General features: G+C 35.6%; 1 protein-coding gene across 25 annotated transcripts in view; it reads left to right on the top strand.

Annotated features, from left to right (window-relative positions):
* Window positions 1-22,473, top strand: part of Dop2 (dopamine receptor type D2) — a 572,837-nt gene that overhangs the window by 108,042 nt on the left and 442,322 nt on the right. For 19 of the 25 annotated variants that reach the window (XR_004227947.1, XR_004227940.1, XR_004227951.1 and 16 more), the window contains 1 exon segment: window positions 17,833-19,126. The exons of 2 other annotated variants lie outside the window; for them this stretch is intronic. Coding sequence is in view for 14 of the 23 variants with exons in the window: in XM_031932017.1 (XP_031787877.1) it covers window positions 17,952-19,126 (1,175 nt within the window). In the remaining 9 variants the exon portion in view is untranslated. 25 annotated transcript variants of the gene reach the window in all.

Here is a 22,473-nt window from a genome sequence, read left to right as displayed (position 1 = left end):
TGTTAGCTTAACCAGAAATAAAGCTGAACAACCATTACAAGTCATCTTTGAACACTTCCATTCAACTACAAGTTCATCGTGGCATTCACAGACAGCTACTCTAGATATACGAGTACGTATCCAATTGCTCACAAAAGTGAAGTATCGGATATATTAGACGATTTTATCATATCTGCAAGAAATCTCTTGAACTCAGATAACAATATATGCTACTGACAAGGAAAGGTACCCAACCCGAACTCACCGATTTTGATGATTTTCATATATGTTGTAGAACATAAAAAAATAAGAGACACGTATTTTTTTTTATCGGCTAATTTTCACTTTTAAGGGGTAAAAACCTCCCCTAAAGTTAACCCCCAAAAAGCGTTTTTTTTAAATATCTCGGCTTAAAATTAATATTTTTCAATGAAACAAATTGGAGGTTATTTCTTACAAAAAGAGCAAGTATTTCATGGTGATTTGAAGAGTAAGGGTAGCATTCCCTATTTTTTAGGGGTTGAAAACATATATTTTTTGGCATAATTTTATAATAAAAATGTTTAAACCGACTAAAAAAAATTGGAAAAAATGTTTAAACATCCTTAATAACAAAATTTAGTTGACGTCTTTCGGTGTTTTCATAAATATTACCCCTAAGGGGGTAAACCACCCCTAACACAAAATAACTATAAGTATACTTCAATCCATAATATTTTGTAGAAGGTTTGTATATGGAGGTTTTCGAGGTCGCTGATTACAAATCTGTATCAGATTTTGAAAATTCAAAATGGCGGATCCAATATGGTGGACGGAAATATCGAAAAAAAATTTTAACTTTCAAAAAAACTTGTTTACAAATGTGTGATCTTTGTAGCCTGTACATGTGAACTAAAGAGCCTTAAACCCTAAACCCCTAAAGAACAAATAGGCTAAATGGTTGTGCATTTTAACCAAACGACTCCAAACCCCTAACCTCCAGACAAGCCGAAGGCCTATGCTTTACCGTAGACACGAGTATAGAAATATTACCGATATTTTATTCTATCATTTTGTATGTAACAAATAACGTCTTGTTTTATGTTTCAATCAAAGATTATTTATTTTTCTGCTTTTATAAATTAGCATAATTTCAAAAGTAATTTCATAAATTATAAAGTATTTCATAAATTGCATAATTATATAATTTTATAAATTCAAAAAGTCCACACTTTTTTGCAAATGAAAAAACATAGGTTAATAAAATTAGTTTATCAAACTCTTTTGCGTTTTGTAATAAAATTTAATGTTGTCAAACTTGGGAGTTTTTCATTGTTACAATTATTTCGTAAGCCAAACGTTTTTTAGATGAATTCTCGAAGTAATGATTATTGTATCTATAGTAAAATATTTACAGTCTGGAATTCCATAATAATACTATTTGATACGATTTAATGAATTTATCAAAAAATCTAAATTTAATAATAAATATTATTCTAATTATTATTATTATTTTTCATTATCATTGCTATTATCAGTATTACTGTTATTATTGCTATTGCAATTATGCTTATTCTTATTATTATTATTATTATTATTATATTACTATGATAATTTTTGTTATTGGTAAAAATACATAAAAGAATATTAATACTCGAACTTCATTTGCAATTAAAGAACACGTTGTTATTGAAAGGGAATTTTATATGCATTCATTAGTTTAATGAATGTTATCGTACATTCAATGATAATTCCACAGATAAATGTCTTTCACTCATAAAAGTTGTTGACAATATGTGCGAATCAGTATGTTCTTTTTTTAGATTGTTTTCATCGAGTGTTTACCTCAGCTGCCTGTGTTATTTTTTAGGCAGTGAGTGAGTTTTGTGGGTATTCTAGTTCGATGCCGGAAAGTACGAATAGTACGTCTTTTTGTTTGTCAGTGGTATCATACAGTTGTAGAAAATTTTCTTTAGTGATTTTATATAGATTTACATTATTCAATTTCAAAGTGAATAAAAGTTGAATAAAACCAAAAATAGAGTTTTCCGAACATCACAAAGTGGAACGAGAATTCTTCTCCAATGCATAAATTAATGATTTGATTCAATTTACATTCACTCGTTTTATTCTGGTAGAAATGTAGCAGTCGTGCCTTACATGCAAAAACACAGCTTGTATAAATTTTACCGCTTGTTTTCATTTTAGATTGAAAAATGAAAATTAATCCGTTAAACGTTCTAAACTTATTATTAGCATACTTTCAAGCGTTAAACATACCAGATAGTGTCACGAATTATCACGAAACAGAGTTGGCCGAAAAAATAAAAGAAATTTTAGTAGATGCAACACATGATTTCAACGATGTAGAAATGATTACTGATGACTTTGGATTTTCAAGAAGAGTATAAAGACCATAATGTGGAAATAATTGAAGATGAAGTGCAACATCATTTTCCTGATCCGGATATAGCACCAACAAATCAATGTACAGCAGATAATGAAGAACTAGATTTTGAATACAAAAAAAGAGCTGTAGAATTTTGGAGAAGTAGCAAAACGAAGCAAAATTTAAGTCTCAAAACAGTGCAAAACAGATTCAAAAAGTATCATCTATTAGTCAGCTATGTCGTTGGGCTCATTCAATTAATAAAGGTGGCACGTATAGAGAAAAAGTAGCACAAATTTGTCAGTATACCCTGGATAATTTTCAAGCAGCTCTCGACAGTGGTTCAATTATCCATGATGAAGATATAATTCGATGGGCCTTACAAGCTAAAAAAGAAATTGGTTTTGATGATATTAGATTCAAAGCTTCTAAACATTGGTTACTCAAATTTAACCAAGCACACCGAATAGTTTCTAGGAAAATAAATAAGTTCATAACAAGAAAAACACTAGAAAGTAGTGCAGAACTTACGGCTAAAGCTGAAGCATTTATCGATGACGTTAAATCATGTATACCAAGGATTGGACTCGAAAATTTGTATAATACAGATCAGAGCGGATTTCAGCTAGAAATGCATTCTGGAAAAACATTAGCAGTAGAAGGAGAAAAGCAAGTGCAATGTCTGGTACAGTCAATTTCAGCAACAACGCATAGTTATACTATACAGCCACTAATATCAGCTACTGGACAACTGTTGTCACCGCTATTTCTTGTTTTAAAGGAACCAAGTGGCAAGTTTGGCCCTATTGTAGAACAAAACATATTTAGACCAGAAAACGTGTACGTGGAAGCATCCAAATCTGGAAAATTAACAACAAGTAAGGGAACTAATAACAATTTTTACATTGTAATATCGTTGATCAGTTAATTAGTAAGTCGTTTAATTGCAGATCACTTCAAAATCTGGTTGGAAAAAATATTTTATCCCTATGTAGGCCATCACTCAATACTATTACTTGATTCTTGGAGTGGTCATTGTGACAAAGTTATAGAAGAAACAATGCCACAAAATAAAATTATTAACATAAAAAAATTCCAACTGGAACCACAGGAAAAATACAACCACTTGATGTCTATGGATTCCGTATTTGGAAAAACTTTGTCCGGACATTTTCTGATAATGTAATGTTAATGGATCATGATATGAATTTACATGTGAGAAATAATATAATTAAACTTCAATCATTGGTTCACAACCAACTGTCTTCACCGAGATATATAGATTTGTTTAAATATTCCTGGTATAAAAGCGGTTACGTCAATGAAAAACCAGATAAATTTGATAATCCTCTAGATTTCAGTTTTGGAAAGTCTTGTGCAACACATTGTGAAATAGAAGGGTGCACAAACATTGCAATTGTACGATGTGGTTGGTGCAAAAAAGCATTGTGCTTTAAACACTTTTATGAGGACTACCATTATTGTAAAAACATCGTAAAATAATATATTTTATGCTCAATACAAAAAATGCACTATGGCAAAAGATAAAAGATTGTAGATTATTATTATACTCTAATATTATAAACAAAAATACATTATAAGTTGAATTTACAAGAAAGGAATTTCAATAACATTCTGATAACAATTTCTACGGAAATTATAAAACTGCTTCACACACAGAATTTTCTTGTTTACAAATTTAGGAATTTGAGGTGGTTTGGTTAAAAAGCACAACCATTTAGCCTATTTGTTCTTTAGGGGTTTAGGGTTTAAGGCTCTTTAGTTCACATGTACAGGCTACAAAGATAACACATTTATAACAAGTTTTTATGAAAGTTAAAATTTTTTTTTGACATTTTCGTCCACCACATTGGTTCCGCCATTTTGAATTTTCAAAATCTGATATCAGATTTGCAAAGAGCGATCTCGAAAACCCTTATATACAAACCTTCTACAAAATATTATGGATTGAAGTATACTTATAGTTATTTTGTGTTAGGGGTGGTTTACCCCCTAAAGGGTAGTATCTATGAAAAAATCGAAAAACTTAATTTGTTTATTATAGATGTTTACAAATTTTTTCCAATTTTTTTAGTCGTTTAAAACTTTTTTATTATATCAAATTTTTTTTCGATATTTCCGTCCTATTGGTTCCGCCATTTTGAATTTTCAAAATCTGATAACAGATTTGTAATCAGCGACCTCGAAAACCTCTATATACAAACTTTCTACGAAATATTATGTATTGAATTACATATTTACAGTTATTTTGTGTTAGGGGTGGTTTACCCCCTTAGGGGTAATATTTATGAAAACACCGAAAGACGTCAACTAAATTTTGTTATTAAGGATATTTAAACATTTTTTCCAATTTTTTTTAGTCGGTTTAAACATTTTTATTATAAAATTATGCCAAAAAATATATGTTTTCAACCCCTAAAAAATAGGGAATGCTACCCTTACTCTTCAAATCACCATGAAATACTTGCTCTTTTTGTAAGAAATAACCTCCAATTTGTTTCATTGAAAAATATTAATTTTAAGCCGAGATATTTAAAATAAACGCTTTTTGGGAGTTAACTTTAGGGGAGGTTTTTACCCCTTAAAAGTGAAAATTAGCCGATAAAAAAAAATACGTGTCTCTTATTTTTTTATGTTCTACAACATATATGAAAATCATCAAAATCGGTGGGTTCGGGTTGGGTACCTTTCCTTGTGAGACATTTCACTAAATAAGTATTTTTAGTCACTTGCCACGGCTTTCTGAAAGATCCGGACCGTCTTCTTTACTCTATCCGGGCTTAAAATGTACCTTAAACATCCCCCCCCCCCCCCCCAGACTGAGCGAGAGACATTTCTAAAAAATATGAATTAAATATAGTTAGCAACAAATTTAACCCAGGCTCAACACCTTAACTAAACTAATGGGTGATCTTAAGAATTATAAAGAAGCTATGAATATCGGCTCCCAATGACTATGTAATGTCTCACGTTTATACTCTTAAAAAAATATATATATAACGCCTGGAATGACTACTGCAAGACGTACGTGTCGATCCTTTGTGAATGCTGATTGACTACTGCGATCTTTTTCATATCAATTTCATAACCGCGTGAATCGGTACCGAGGCTTTAAAAACTCCGGAGACGATCCACGCAGTGCCTTTTTGCGTAGTGACTCCCTGGTGGTTACAACTGATTCTAAGGTGAAGCGGCGGTGTTTGCTAGTGTTAGTGTTTGAAGCGTGCTAAATCCGTCCAACACCTTGGGAGCGTGCTAAATCCGTCCCTTGGCATAGCATACACCGGAGAGCCCTTTGAATACAGATCCGTACCACAGAGATAAGTACAAGCTAAGGACCGTCGAGTGGAATCTTCGGCGTTAGCAAGAGTAGTTGATCATCTTTACTATAAATTGCGTACGTAAACGCGTGTAGATCGTAATAGTCAGCATCTGCCACAATGGTATTTAGAACCATCTAAAGTGCGCAAGGTTATAGTAAATGTAAGTAGATAAGATAAATAATAGGTACAGTTAAGAAATAGAACTAAACTCGCTAAAATACTACTGTAAAAACTACAACTTGCGAATTAAATAATACACCATCAAAACTCAGTCAACTCTGTATACTGAACGTCTGTGAAGTGCTTTGGGCAAATAAAAACAAAACAATTAAATATAATTGAAAACCGTGTGTATTAAATTGTTAATAATAATAAAACCTCAATCGGTACGAATAAATTCAAATCAGCTACGCAGTCACAACGTGCAGGTAAGAGTACGATATTTTTGGACGAACCAACAGTGTCCACACACGAGGTGAGTTGAGCGGACATAATACTGAGTCCGCAGGACCCATAAGTGTCACAAGCAACTTGCCCGCAATGACCGTAAATACAGCGGACACTCCTACGTCCGCCAAACACAGTCACGGGCAGAACACCGTCCGCGCACAAATTCGCGTCCGCGCATACGAGTAGCGTGGGACATACAATATTCTTACAGTCCGCGTGTAACTCAAGTAATAGAAGGCTCTCGAGCCGAAAGCTAGTTCTCTTAATTTGAATAATTATTCGTAAACTCACGCAGCCCGTCCTTATATCAAGTACGGTCTTTACAACTAACTTCAAGGGGCATCGTGACAAAAGTAATCCATGGTATCCTCCATAGTCAGCTAATGAGAGTCCTAGCTCGAATGAGCCATGCTCGAATTGTCGATGACCGCGCCGTCTGATAATAAAAATAATTGCCACTGTTCTCAGAAAACGTAAATCACGTGCAATGCGGCTTAGCTGACTTCTCGATATATAATCGAGACTTCTGTCTCGTTTCTCGCAATATGCGAGACAAAGTGGACCTTGCACAGGTCGTCAGTGCAGCGGCTAGCGCAGGTATACGCATAAGCATCGGGAATAAAAGCATATTACGTATAATGATGCTTAATTTTAGCCGAATCTGACGTTAAAAGTCACAGCTTCGAAACAAAGTCTAGGAGCAGAACAAAACTTTAGGGTGTTTTTCTCGAATGTTTAAGCTAACTTTAAGGCTTGATTAGGTTAAGATTAGTACGTAGAATAGTGCCAACTTAGGGATTTTTAAAAAAATAGGCTAACTTCCAAGTCCTATAACTCTAGTTCTAATTTATGGATTTCAACAATCAAAGGGTTAAATTGAAGATCTTATGGAAAATCACCGAAAAACCATTGAGCAAATTCGGCTATTTGAATACACATGCCAGAAAAGTATTTTTTGTTCATAATTAACATTATCACCTATAGGTTTACAAAGGATAATTACTTTTTTTTCGTCATAATGCAAATCTGAAATTTTTTTTTTAATCAGACCCTTTTTGGCGATTTCTGAAAATTTAAATAATTTTATAGGTCCACAGTTGGCACCAAGAGGGCTAAAACTTAAGTAAAAGCCTGTTTTTTAATGTACTTTTATGAAAAAACAAAGAAAGAGAGATATGTTTTTATTTTTTTACATTATGTTGTACATTTTTAAGAACAGAATACAAAGAAATAGTATAAAATTGTTCATGTAAGTGTGCTAGATATGAAGCGTGTGAAATGGAATGAAATGAGACGAAAGAGTGTAAGTGTTTGTGTAAAGAGCATGGGTTTATCAGTTTTAAGAAGTATTTTTAGCTGTTTGGTTGAAGTGCGAGATGAATAGTGTATTGAGAAGGTGTAATGGAAGCGTGTTCCAAAGGTATGAGGCGCTAATGAAAAATAAATTCTTCAGCGTCTCCGTCTTGAAAGCCGGGATGTCCAGGGGGATTACCTCACAGGCCTGAGCGCAACGTGGAAATCATAAAAGGCTAGAATGTAGACAGGCACTGATGTGTTAAAGATTTTCCTCAAGACACTAAAAATTAATTCTTCAATCTTATTTTCGTATAATACAGAAGATACATGTTCTTCAAATCTTAAAAAATTACTACATTTTTGACAACTTCCTAAAAAACAAGCAGGATTCTGATTTCTACATAAGATGAACAAAAAGCAATCGATATAACCATTTATTGGATCACCAGATCCCTTCGTGAGAATCATCAATTTGGATGCTTCAAGCATGGCCTTAAAATTTTGGTGTATTACACATACACACACGCTATGCATGCCTCTTTCACCAGCCAAAACACACCATTTTGGACGTAGTTTGGCGAATTTACTAAAGCTGATAGGTGGTTTTTTGAGGTTAGGGACGAACGCTTGAGGTATCGATAAAAAAGTCGGATTCTTGTTCAGCAGCTCAAAATACATGAAAATAGTCGTTGCTTAGAATTTTTCTGAGCCCCTGTGATTTCTGACAGCTTGATCATTTCGTAAAGTAGTAATTTTTTAAAGTTGGGAACGCCTAGCTCCGTCTGGGAACAAAATTTTAAAAAACGCCCCTCACTAATTGAAAGTACATCAAAAATGCTAAATTTTCCATATTTAAAAAAATTTTTAGATCAAAAGGAATTTTGAGCAGAGCTTTGTTACGTTTGATGTGGAACGTCCCATATATATCTTCCTATATTATATAGTTATTTTGTCACTACTCCCCCCCCCTACCCCCACAGCCCCCCCACCTACCCCTACAACCTCCACAACCCCCACAGCCTTTTACACAGCAATAACACGAATTTTGTAGAATTAACTTACTTAAAATGTACTGTTAGTTAACTGTCAATGTTTATGGTTTAAAATTATATACTATATTATATAGTTATTTTGGCTATACTTATGAACGGTAAAAAGATAACCATCAGTAGACAGTTTTCCACACTACCCAAGGGGTACTGTCAGAAGCACACACAGAATACATTTTTTCAAACATAAATTTGCATTATACGATTACAATTCACTATTATCAATGTTATGTAAATCGATTTTGTTTGGCATAGGCAAACCAAATGATTCACATGATTTATCCTCAGTTTCAAATATTTTATTAATATCTAAAAGTGCAAGATTTTCTTTGTTTTCAGTAAAATCTTCTGTAAAACTATTTTTGTATTTGTTCCATATATCATCATCTTGAATATTTTCTGAAAGTAAAAACCATGCATAAAACTGTCTTAACTGAATTGGTAACATAACAGTGCTTGCTTCTTCGAAAATATCCATTATTTGAGAATCATGTTCTAACAAACTCATTGAAATAGCAGTGTCTTTATATGTATTGTAATTTATGTTTTCATGTGTTTTCAAATTTTCAAATGAGGTTGCACCTTTTATTTTATTTAATATTAATTTTAAACAAAATCTAATTTTACTCATTTCAAATATCTTATAATTTTTGTATTTTTCATGTACAGGCATATTTTCAATTTTATGACTTCTTATACAAATTGGAAATTTTTGAAATCGCCAAGCTGCTTCCATTGGACTAAGATATCTACCATCAAGATAATTTGTAATTTCGTCAAGATTTTCTTGATTACAATCATCATTTTGACATTTTTGAATTTTGATAAATGCTCTATCACTACCTTTGTGACTATACTTATAGATATATTTTATACTCTGAATAGATGCACAAAATTCAACATTTATGTGGCATTTGTATTTCATTAACAAAAATTTATTATATGGTACAACCATTGAATTATCAACTGGAATTTCTTCCTTATTTTTAGTTCTATAAATATGATTTTCAGAACTATTGTCTGTTCTTTTATATTGAGGATAACCATCTTGTTTTATTATTGTTACATTAGCAAAACGTTTTGGAAATCGTTCATTGAATTCATGCTTAGGATTCTTAAGACATGGACTTGTCTCATTCTGAGGTCCATGAAGCATATGTTTAATAATTAATTTCTTAAGTTTTTCATTATTTGAAATTATTTCAGCAGATATAAATTTATCAATTTGTTCCAAGGTTATTAATTTGCTGTCAGGATGTAACGTTATTAAAATATGTGCATGTGGTAAACCTCTTTTTTGAAATTCAACTGTATAAACATAAGCTAATACTTTAGCAAAAATCTTTTTTTTCGTAATATCATTCATAATTGATTGTAATTTTGTGTGAAATAGTCTAACAGTGATATTTGGTATATCATTTGGATTTGTTCTTTATGGAAATTTTTTTAAAATTAATTTTAATTCTTTCGTACTTTTTCTAGCTAGTGCGGTGCTATCGCACCACTTGATCTAAATAATGTACATACCTAAGACTTCAGAAACGGATTTTCTTTTTATTTTCTCAACTTCGACAAACATTCAATCTTTTTTTATGATCTATAAAATTTATATAGAATAAAATTTTGAACACTGGGGGGTTGGCGAGCGTAGCGAGCAGGGGGGCGAAGCCCCACTAGTGTATGGTTTGTAATACAAACAAAATATATCGACAATGATAATTAATTTTTCAGTACAACCAAGATAATTGTTGGTTCAAGAAATAATTTAGTTCTGATTACTAAAAAAATAGTCAAGTTGGTTTTCAGAACGACGAAGAAAGAACATTTTTTCTGATTTTTTTTACTTTTTTTTATTTATTGTTTATTGTTTATTTATTTATTATTAATTATTATTATTCATTTATACATGCAGATTTATTTTATAGACCCGTTTACAAGTGTGCTATTATTTTTTACATTTAATTTACATGTTAACAATTTTATAATATAATTAATATATCTGAAAAAAATGTCTCCCTCACTGGGGATTGAACTCAAGTCCTTCAAGTCCAAAGGCGGAGATTCTGTCGTCACGCTAGCAATGCAGTTGTTAAATAAGAAAATTTTTGAAAATATAAGCTGCAACTCGGATTTCAACTAATATCTTGGTAATTACAACAACAATATTGGTTGACCCACTATGAAAACAGTGATGTACCAGAAAAATTGTTGCCCTTATCAAATAAATTGATTAGTAACCTATAAAGTCGACTTTTTCAATGTAAAAAGATCGGCTAGCTTAAATTAACCAAGCACTTAGTTCTCATAACCAATTTTTGCACTCGTATTCGAACTATGTTCAAGAATAGTTTTGCACCAACTCTACAGTTCTGTTATCTAGGCTTATGCTGTTCAAAGTTTACGTGTACGCTTAGTTACGTAACGTGCTTAACGTACATTAGTTGCACTAGCAACCGTTACAATACGTACAATTAATTCAGCAGTAGTGTTTCTGAAAGAGCATTAAATTGCCTACTTTTATATCAATATTTAAAAATATTTTTTTAAAATATTTTTTATCAATATTTATGACAGTAGCTCGGCCGTCATTATTATTTTAAGTTGTTTGTTGTTTATGCTACTATTCACCGTTTCCGTCGGCTGTGCAGAAGGCACTAGATTCTACCGACTATAATCTATCCGCGCACGGACGTAAAGACGTATGAACACGCGGCGGTGATAGTAGTACTCAGGACGTGGATTCAAAAGGAGGAAAAGTCAATGAACACTCGTGGATTATTGTAAAACTTAGACTAACTGTTTATTGGTGCTTGGCTTACACAAGCGCGCAAGACGGGCGCATGCCAGCTACCAGCATGTAGTCGAGGTGAGAGAGAGAGGAGGCTTAAAGTCGCCCGAGTAAGCGAGAGTTGATAAGAACTAGTACTTACATATGTACGTGGCCGGCACGGCCGTTCTAATCCACGCGAAGATGGTCTCGGACGGATTGTCCTCGGTTCGGTTGACCTCGCAACCCTCGCACACAATAATTGCAATCGCAGAGTGTCTATTCGCGAAACGGAGCGGAGCGAAGACAGACTCGGAATGGCTCGCTAGCGCGAGCACAGATTTACCTATGCCCTCTGACACACTGTTGTCAACTCTTGACATCAGTGTGCGAGCAGGTGGCAACATTGTACGTTGCTGAATTTAAATCTCTCTCGATGCTTATTCTCTCTCTGTCTCTCTTACTCTCTCACATGCTGCGCCTTTAGTAGCTGTAACAACAGAAGTATTATTAAGTATTTTTACAAAAGTATATCAAGTTAGAGGGGTACCTCCTTTCTCTCTCTGGGTTCCTATAGCTTGTTACAACGTCATTCACGACCGTTACCGAATTTGTACACGGACTAATGTCGGCAGACTTATGCCTAACGTCGAACGCAAAACGAAAAGGAACGGAGAGATTAACTCTGGAACAAATAACCCGTTTTACATTTGTCAAAGCAAGTTTCTCATTATTCAGTCGGTGGATGACTAACTCGATCGAATACGTATGGACGGTTTTTGTCACTTTTCAACCGGACGTACATGCATCATCCTAAACGGTCTAACATAAATTTCATACCATGAAAAGAATTGCGACAATATCTGCCATTTGTTGTGTCCGACGGTTAGATTAACTCACGAGAAGCTTCGAACGGTTTTATAAAACGATGAGAATAATAAATGCCTTTCGTATCTCGACAACCATGTGCATTTGACGTACGAAACTGGTCGTAACCCTCCTCATAGTTCGCGGACGTATTGATAATAATTACGGACGCTAGCGGTTCGAGTGAAGTCCCTTAAAATTTACTTTCGTGCCCCACTGTCGAGAACCCTGCTTAGAAGCATTTTCCTCGGTACAATGTACTGATGCCTATCTGGTATCACCAGCGAGTTTAAGTACAGCGATTTTAATTTTTGGGTTACTCTAACCTGCCGTATTATTCCACGTCATTTGCAGACTACTAACCTGAGTACCATTAGTTCGCACGCATCATGCTACGGTCGCTCGAATACTAATGCTATTCTAAAAATAGTCCTACAACTAATTTTTCAAACGTCTCGCGCTCGAGAGCTATATGATCGCTACAGTGGAATAAACGCATTTTCCTTGATCTTCTCTCTTCAGTTGTGGAGTCGTTGGCACGGCCAGCTAACCACTTCCTAAAAGCGAATGGGTGGTTTGCCTAGATGTTGGACTGAGTTTTAACAGATGTGAATCTTCCTCGGACGTAAATTCTGCCATCTCGGATCGGATTATCTGTACAGTATAACCAATTTCGTTATCAGAGGATCTTCCCCCCTCCAGCTGTTCCAATTCCAAAAATCTAAGCATAATAACATGCGACTATCATCCGTTGGATGAAATTGGTTGCAAATAACTTTTTGTCTAATAACTTTAGACTCGCACGAAAATCGTACTAGCAGAAAGAACATTTTCTGCTGCGACATCATTCGTCTCCGCTGTTGCCCTAGAGTCGAGCGTATCAGCTGATGTCTGGGTTTTGGCTTTGAATTCAAAGTATTCTTTACAGCCACGGTGCTGTGGTGTTTGTGCTTGTTGCTTCGTGGGTGAATTAGGTCCACAGCTCCTGAATTCAGAGCTCGAAGACTCACAAACGGACATCGATGAATAAAACTCCCCGTGCTGCAGACACCTTGGGCAGTTCGTCCGCTTATATCCCGCCAGCTTGCATTTATGGCATTTGAGGATATGCGGCTCCGGACAAACGCGAGCGCGATGCCCTACCACATCACAGTTCCAATAGCTCCCTTTGAAAGGTTGAGAAGTCGGTGCTTTCCGAATCCCTAGATTCGCACGTTCATTCTCCACACGCGCATTACGAAACGATCGATTTGGCGTGTATTTTTCTCGTTCACACGTCTGTGAGCAAGATTTTCGACTGGTGTCATCACTACCGGTATCAGAGACACTTGATACGGGTCTCACTTTGTGATCCAGCTTACTTCCGGGTGAAGGATTTCTGCGAAGAGTTGCAGAAGTGCAGCCGTTGTGACCTTGTTGACTTGCATGCTGTTTGTCTCGATCGAGACTAACTTTCGGTCGACGTTTATTGTCATACTTGTTGCTAGAACTAGCTTGCTGCTGGTGAACATTGTGACGAATTTCCTTCCGTTTGGCCGAACGGGAAGTTGCACTCGTGCTGTTAATCTTAGCAACGACGCGCGATTCCTTGTCACAATTATTCCGACGACGCCTATTAGCACGCTTGGACCTCGTGCAGTTACTCTTGTCGTCCCGGGACTTACAGGTTAAACACCCGCCCGAATTTATGAGTGACTTCACTAAATCCGTGAGTAACTCAATCTTCTGTGTGAGCACCGCAAGCGTTGCACTGCTCTCACATGGCGTACCAGAACACGATATTTTTCCGGCTGCTTGGCAACTACATTGTAGCGTGGATTGCCCTTGCAATAGCCTGTGTTCTGAAAGTGATGAATCGTCTGCCAAGTTAGACTGATTCATTTCAGAAGTTGACTTCTTTTTTGTTGCTATGATATGACAATGTGATCTTGTTAAAAAAAAACAACAAAGATTATTTTTAAATTATCATTGCAATTATGATTTACAATTTACTCAGCCATGCAGTTATCCATACTAACACGACCGAATTCCGAAAAAGTACTTTCCAAATTAAAATCTGTTTATTTAAGCCTTATATCCGAACGGATGTGTACACAAAAAATTTGGCAACAACGCAAAAACTAAATTTTCAATGATTCGATGAATAGCAGTCTGTTGATAGCAAGAAACTTCCGATTTTGCTGACTATTGTTTACCGCTAGATCGCATTAGATAGAGCTATATCGGACTATTCTGTTATTGTATACGGCTGTCTATCAAATTCGCCGCTTCACACGATTGTGTTGATAATATTTACAATTGGAATACTCTAATCTATTCTCTTCGTTACAATAATAACACCTAATTTACTAAGTATTTAAGATCCGTGTTTACCGCAACCTCGGATGTTAACGAGCAACTCAATAAAATTATCACAACAGTACTTGAATCTCGAATTTATATACAAGATTTATTCAGACGCAAAAATGTTCGATCGCTTGTATTTCGACAAAGAAATTATTTTCGCTGCCGACTAGCTATTTATGTCCTATAGAAAATCGTCCAAAAATTGCATATCATCACGAATATTCGTAAAAGCAAAAGAAAACTAGTAAGCAGCTTAGGAGACGCACTAAGCTCAGTTGAGACTACAACTACGCTTACTTAGCTATGCGTGATTTATTATAGTACTAGCTATACGTTCGATCGAACGTTTAATTCGACGGCTAAAACGAAAATAACACTCACAGCACAACCGAAAATAGAAATTTCATTACTGTATAAGTGTGAATTTTCGTGGCATTAGACATAAAATTTATGTGTAACAATCATCTCGAAAATACAAGCTTTAACGATCAAATCTTTGAGCGTATGTAATCGCAAAAATCATGCGCAGATAATTTTAAGTTGCTAAACACTAAATTTAAACATTTACGATCTCAAATTACGGACGGTCGTGTGCGATCCTCAATTAACCGTATACGCTCAAAAAAAAGCACAGTTCAATTCTGATGAAAACGGACATATACATCAAGTTTTCTGCGGTCCGTCTCATTCGCACACATACCACTACGATTGACGAGTCTTATATAGTTACTTGCCGCGAGCGGATGTAAACAATACCTTTTCGCTGCTCTGCGTGATAAACTCACGTGAGTATTTGAATTTTCGCCGAACGGATTTATTTTACAATTCGTAATTTGTATAATTCGCGTACTTTTTACTTCAATTGCCACTGTAGTTGGGCGCCATTTATGACGGTAGCTCGGCCGTCATTATTATTTTAAGTTGTTTGTTGTTTATGCTACTATTCACCGTTTCCGTCGGCTGTGCAGAAGGCACTAGATTCTACCGACTATAATCTATCCGCGCACGGACGTAAAGACGTATGAACACGCGGCGGTGATAGTAGTACTCAGGACGTGGATTCAAAAGGAGGAAAAGTCAATGAACACTCGTGGATTATTGTAAAACTTAGACTAACTGTTTATTGGTGCTTGGCTTACACAAGCGCGCAAGACGGGCGCATGCCAGCTACCAGCATGTAGTCGAGGTGAGAGAGAGAGGAGGCTTAAAGTCGCCCGAGTAAGCGAGAGTTGATAAGAACTAGTACTTACATATGTACGTGGCCGGCACGGCCGTTCTAACCCACGCGAAGATGGTCTCGGACGGATTGTCCTCGGTTCGGTTGACCTCGCAACCCTCGCACACAATAATTGCAATCGCAGAGTGTCTATTCGCGAAACGGAGCGGAGCGAAGACAGACTCGGAATGGCTCGCTAGCGCGAGCACAGATTTACCTATGCCCTCTGACACACTGTTGTCAACTCTTGACATCAGTGTGCAAGCAGGTGGCAACATTGTACGTTGCTGAATTTAAATCTCTCTCGATGCTTATTCTCTCTCTGTCTCTCTTACTCTCTCACATGCTGCGCCTTTAGTAGCTGTAACAACAGAAGTATTATTAAGTATTTTTACAAAAGTATATCAAGTTAGAGGGGTACCTCCTTTCTCTCTCTGGGTTCCTATAGCTTGTTACAACGTCATTCACGACCGTTACCGAATTTGTACACGGACTAATGTCGGCAGACTTATGCCTAACGTCGAACGCAAAACGAAAAGGAACGGAGAGATTAACTCTGGAACAAATAACCCGTTTTACATTTGTCAAAGCAAGTTTCTCATTATTCAGTCGGTGGATGACTAACTCGATCGAATACGTATGGACGGTTTTTGTCACTTTTCAACCGGACGTTGATGTTGTACGTTGCTGAATTTAAATCTCTCTCGATGCTTATTCTCTCTCTCTGTCTCTCTTACTCTCTCACATGCTGCGCCTTTAGTAGCTGTAACAACAGAAGTATTATACAGAATGTTGATTCTGTCCCGGAGAGACGTCGTAACGTGCTCAACGTGCCTTAATTGCACTGGCAACCGTTACATATTTTAAAAGTTGAAAAATATATTTTCATTACATAAGGCACAAAAAAAAGTTTACAGTATTTGAGAAATGTTTCAAAATATCTTAATAGATTTTGAAAATATTGTAAATGTGTTTGTTCAGGACTTGCAACATTTCTGTAACTCTTCATAATATGACAAATGTTTAGGCCGTTTAAAATTCGTGCGCTCATCAAACAGCTCCCGCACGATCTCCGAGAGTGGCCTGCAGGTCAACCGGAGATCCTGCGCGAGCCGTATCGCGACGATAGTGGTACCCCCACTATCGCCACCAAGGCCGCCAAAACCAGGGTGCACACCGACACTAGCTCTCTGTTTCGGCTGCCGTCAAGAAAACTTACAAGAAATAAGCTAGAACGCGTCACGCACACGCACACACTTTTAGCTACCACAATGTTTATTTAATTATAGTTAGGTCAGTCACACTTACACGTGTATTACACCTTCGAGGCAATACAGCTAAAGTATTAACACGAAACCATAGTTTAACCCGTTCACTCCCCATCTTTCCTCCATCCACCCACGAACCACTCGGCATTTAACACGTGGCCGCGATTATTCTTATCGTTCAGCACGAGAGATTCGCGCTCCAAAACAACAAAATATTTTAAAATAAAATATGTTAAACATGTTTGGCAAATGTTTCAAAATGATTTTAAAACTTATTTTGAAATGTTTCAGAAATATGCTTTAAATGATTGCAGAAATAATTTATATTAAAAAAATATATATTTTTACAATATTTCTTTGCTCTCAAAGTATTGAGTTTAGTTTTGTTAAACAAGACATTTTACTTTTTTATCAAGCTAATATAAAAAATGTCTAATAATTTGTTAAATTAGATAGCATGATAAAATAAAATGAAAGTTTATGACTTGGTTTAGTTAAGCGGAATAAAGTGTAGTCTACGCGTAACACATAATCTTTGTAAAGATTGCAGAGTAGGGCTATATTGAATAATTAAATAATAGTATATTTCGATACAAGTGCGATCTCACGAGTGTAGAATCAACTTTTCGCACGTGTATCGAACGTTATTTTTCAATACAGGGACGGAAAATGTGCTTGAATGCACGCGGAGCGTGCGTAAAAGTGCATTTTACGCATACTTTATCGAAAATAGATAAAATCGATACAACTCGAAATTCTAGTGATAGTTCTACTAGGGCCTTAAAACACTGAATAATTTCTTTACATTTGAATATTAAATAATTCTAAAATAAATATTTGTAAAACAAACAGTAACGATATTAATATTTTTAATTGTTTTAGGCATATTCATCATATCGTATTCATCTTTACATAAATCAGGAGATAAATTCAAAAGTATAGATATAATGTCAATTACAGTATAAAATGCGGTTTGCCAGTAATATATTGCCTGATTCAAGATGAATTCAAATATTCACGTTCAGGAGAATAGTATTCTTTTTGTTAATGTAGATGAAACTACTATCTCTGATCAGGATAAGTTCCTATTGAATAATAATAGTACATACGTTTATTTCTTTGAAATAACTACTAAAAGAGCAAGTTTGGGAATAATATTGTGTCTCTTTTCTATTGCAACTGTTTTTGGTAACACTCTTGTAATCATAGCCGTTATCCGTGAGCGTTATCTGCATACATCAACTAATTATTTTATTACGTCATTGGCATTCGCGGATTGCCTTGTGGGTCTAGTAGTTATGCCATTTAGTGTTATTTATGAAGTATTGGAAAAACATTGGCTTTTTACGCTTGATTGGTGCGATATTTGGCATTCTCTTGATGTCCTGTTTTCAACTGCTTCGATTTTAAATCTCTGCGTGATAAGCGTTGATCGTTACTGGGCAATTAAAGATCCATTTAGTTATCCAACACGAATGACACGTAGGTTAGCTATTTTATTAATAGCATTAGTTTGGCTCGCTTCAAGCCTTATATCTTTTCCTGCTATTATATGGTGGCGAATAGTACGCTCTGATAATGTCCCACAAAATAAGTGCCCTTTTACAGTTAATCTTGAATACATAATATTTTCATCGTCAATAAGTTTTTATCTGCCTCTGTTTGTTATGGTTTTTACTTACTATAAAATTTATCGTGAAGCAATTATACAAACAAAAAGTTTGCGTATTGGGGAAAAACAAGTGATGCTTGCTTCAGGTGAATTGGAGCTAACTCTACGAATGCACAGAGGTGGTAGTTTTCCAGCTGAAAGCACATCAGAAACTTTACAGGATTTTGGAGTTGGATATACAAATTTCCACAATATTCGATCTACATGTTCTCCATCTGTAAGAGTTAGTAAACAGTATTTATTTACTGCAAATAAAAATTTTTCATTGTCTAGAAAATTTGCAAAGTTTTCAAAAGAAAAAAAAGCTGCCAAAACACTTGGCATTGTCATGGGAGTATTTATAATATGTTGGCTTCCCTTTTTTGTTGTTAATTTATGGTCAGGATTTTGTGCGAGATGCATCTGGCGAGAAGAAATAATTTCAGGGGCAGTTTCATGGCTCGGCTGGATTAACAGTGGCATGAACCCTGTTATTTACGCTTGTTGGAGCAGAGATTTTCGAAGGTAATGAATTATGAATATTTTAATTTTGAACGCATGGTTAAAACATTTTATTATGTTTAAAATTAGTTGACAATGCTTCTAGTTGGGGCGTATGATGATACAATCAGACAACTGATAAGGCAAAATTTTTACTGTCAATACTATTTGACATTAATTTTGAATTGAATTTTCATTGATGCTAAGAACACCAATAAGAATTTACACGACATATACGCTGTAAGGGGCATTGTCTGCAATAAGCAAATTTTTAAAATGTTACTGGAGTGAAATTTCATCAAATTCAATAAATTTGATTTAATAAGACTATAATTCTTTAAATTTACAAATCCCAGACACCTATGCTTCCAATCACGAAGATTATCCTTTAAATTACATTTTCTAGTACAACTTTTCACGTGACATTAGGATATTTACTCCAAGTTTTCAAAAAAATTTTATTATTCATTAGATGTGTGATTTTTTAAGCAACTGTTTTTGTTTTTATTTTTAATAGTACATAATGTAACAAGGGAGTAAAGGTATCGATTATTTTTGCGAGTAAGAACTCGAGCAAGGCAAGTGCAGTAAATCACCCGAGAAAATAATCGACTTTACTCTCGTTGTTCCCTTAGTATGCGTCTTTGTATAAAAATTTGCATAGAATAGCGCAGTTTGATTCTCGCGCCTCTTAAAGACATCTTAATTATGGCGCTCGAAGAAAAAAAGAGTTCATGCATAAGCCTTCCACAACGTTAAATCGATAAACATGCCCGAGAGTAGCGTTTCGGTTTTGATCGAGAGGATCGCAATCTATAGCCTAGCTTGAACTCACGTATAGCCTTTATGTATTTTTATATCTGTAAGTTGGATCACAGACTTGCTTGCGTTACAAATATAAACATATATAACATAATATAAATATATAAACTGATAGGAAAAATAAATTGTGAATTAAATGCATGTAATTTCGTGTGGGCTAGACACAGGTATGCTGTTATCATATAGCAAATCTGCTATAGATTCCGGTTACGACGACTCAAGGAGCCGTTTCAAGTTGTTTGTGGCACAAGTTTTAAAACTATTCCTAAGGCGTGAAAAGCTTTGTTAGCGTGAGAATATTTTTCCTTGTGGTAGAATCTATACAAATATAGATATATTGCATAAATTATTAATATCTTCTGATCCTTATATATTTAATCTATGGCACAACCCTGGTAGAGATGTTGACAATAATATTTCCAGAAATAGGCAAGATTTGTATGAACTGGGTAGATTCCAGTCTCAACATATCGGTAGAAATCCCATCTAAAATGACATGAATTCTGGAATATTTCTAGCCAGATCTGCTAGAAGTCGTCTGCAAGAGTCGCGGCTACATAACATAACCTTGCTTTTTTGCTTTTTTATGGTTCGTAGGATTTGTATGTGCGACCGACTTTTAATTCGCGTGTATACATAATATACATCTATCACTAATACACCTTTGAATAATATTATAACAAATATAATCAGCCACAATAACAAACAGTTACCAAGAAATAGCCTTCATTGCGCCCCGGGTAATTCATTACCTGGTCGAGCTAACATTATTTTTTCCGGCATTACTGAATAGCTTAGCCCGAGATCTTGAATTTAAAAAAAAATTGTCGAAAATGACCGTCCCTATAAAAATGCGAGCTATTTGAAACAGAGTGAAATTGTTCAAAAATGCGTTCGAAACGAAAAACCGAAAATTCTCGTTTTGAACGCATTTTTGAACTGATTTCTCGAGTATTTCTAGTCGGGATTCTACCGAATGAATCTGCCGAGCCACTAGGATATTGACTGGTTCAACCAGCCAAATTTCTACCAGGGAAGGCAAAAAATATAAAGCTTGATTTTGATAATGCTGTTAAGAACTTATTAATTTTAACTTGAAATGAAGTAATACAATTTTAAAATTGCTCAGCTTAAGGTATTTGGGTTTGAAGTTAAAGGTTTACGGTTAACACTTTTTTTTTTAATTTTCTATAATTGCAAATTGCCCACCTTGGAGTGGTGAATTAACAAAAAAAATTGTTTATGCTTTGAACATGATTGGTTATAGTAATTATGCCCGTAAAATTCAAAACTAAAGTAGTTTTGAATAAAAAGATAATTTTGCAATAAATTATTTAAACAAATTGTTTAAACAAATTAATTTTGCAAAACTAATGCCAGATTCCTAATCAGCGACCCCAATAACCACTTATAAATATATATAGCTTCCTTCAGTAGTCGCCCATTTGCTTATGGCCATTAATGCCTTAAGGTTTATGGGTTTATTGTTTAACTTGGATTTTTAATTAATTATTATAACATTTTTTCAAAAATCTGGCCGTACGAGTCTTTTAGAATTTTAATAAACTTTAATTTAAAAAAAAATTATTGTGATTAGTCGAAAACCATGGTCTGTAGAGAATTTGGAAACAATAAATGTCTATAGGGCCCAGTGTGCACCGTGACGGTCACAGCTCGCCGATCCCCCCCTCCCCCGCCCCCCAGTAAAATGAGTACCTGGCGAGTCTATAGAGGTATTTACTTCAAAAAGAGAAGATAGGATTGGGCACTACTTCCACACAGAGGTTGTGGAAGGCCCCCGGCAGCTGGGCCGAAAGGCTGCGCCGGTAATGGAAAGAAAAGAACCACTGCCAATTCATTGGTACGTAGCTTGATCCAACGAAATTTATTGTTCCAATAAATAAAATATTGTTTTAAAATACAGTATGTGAATGATATTTTAAATTATAACGGTGTGCTGGATGCAGTTGTTCAGTTTCCAGCTCCGCTATAATCAAGGTCCGTAGACCTCGTTACTCTCGAGAAAGAGAGTCGTCGGGATAGCACCTAGTGCTGAATAGGTTCCGGCCAGGCCAGTTATGCTGCGATCTCGTACATATGCGAGACGCAAGCCCGCGAGGTACAAGAGTACGCGTAGGAACACGCAAAATAACGACTATCGAGATTGTTGAGGGACTGTCACAGCGTTTATTGACAAACTATATACAGGGCTTGCATGCGAGCAAGCGAGGTCACAGGTACGAGGGAGGATAAGGAGAGCCCTGGCGAGTGTAGCGTGAGAGAGAGAGAGAGAGAGAGAGAGAGAGAGAGAGAGAGAGAGAGAGAGCTGGCACTTACAATTAGCCGGTATCGCCCTGATGTTCGCTGTCAGCAGTCGGAACCCCGTCGGTGCAGTTCCGGATGCGGTAGCGAGACGCAATGTCGTATACGCACGCACACTCACACACTTCAACTTTCACTCTCTTAACAGCTATCTCCCGAAAGTACTGAGTGCCTCGCGAGGAGTCAGTTCAAAGGTCGGATCGTATCTGGCGGCACGCGTCTCAGTC

The sequence above is a fragment of the Nasonia vitripennis genome, assembly GCF_009193385.2.
Source record: "Nasonia vitripennis strain AsymCx chromosome 1 unlocalized genomic scaffold, Nvit_psr_1.1 chr1_random0006, whole genome shotgun sequence".
Lineage (NCBI taxonomy): Eukaryota > Metazoa > Arthropoda > Insecta > Hymenoptera > Pteromalidae > Nasonia > Nasonia vitripennis.
The sequence above is the reverse complement of the archived record's forward strand: the minus strand, read 5'-3'. Positions and strand labels throughout refer to the sequence as shown.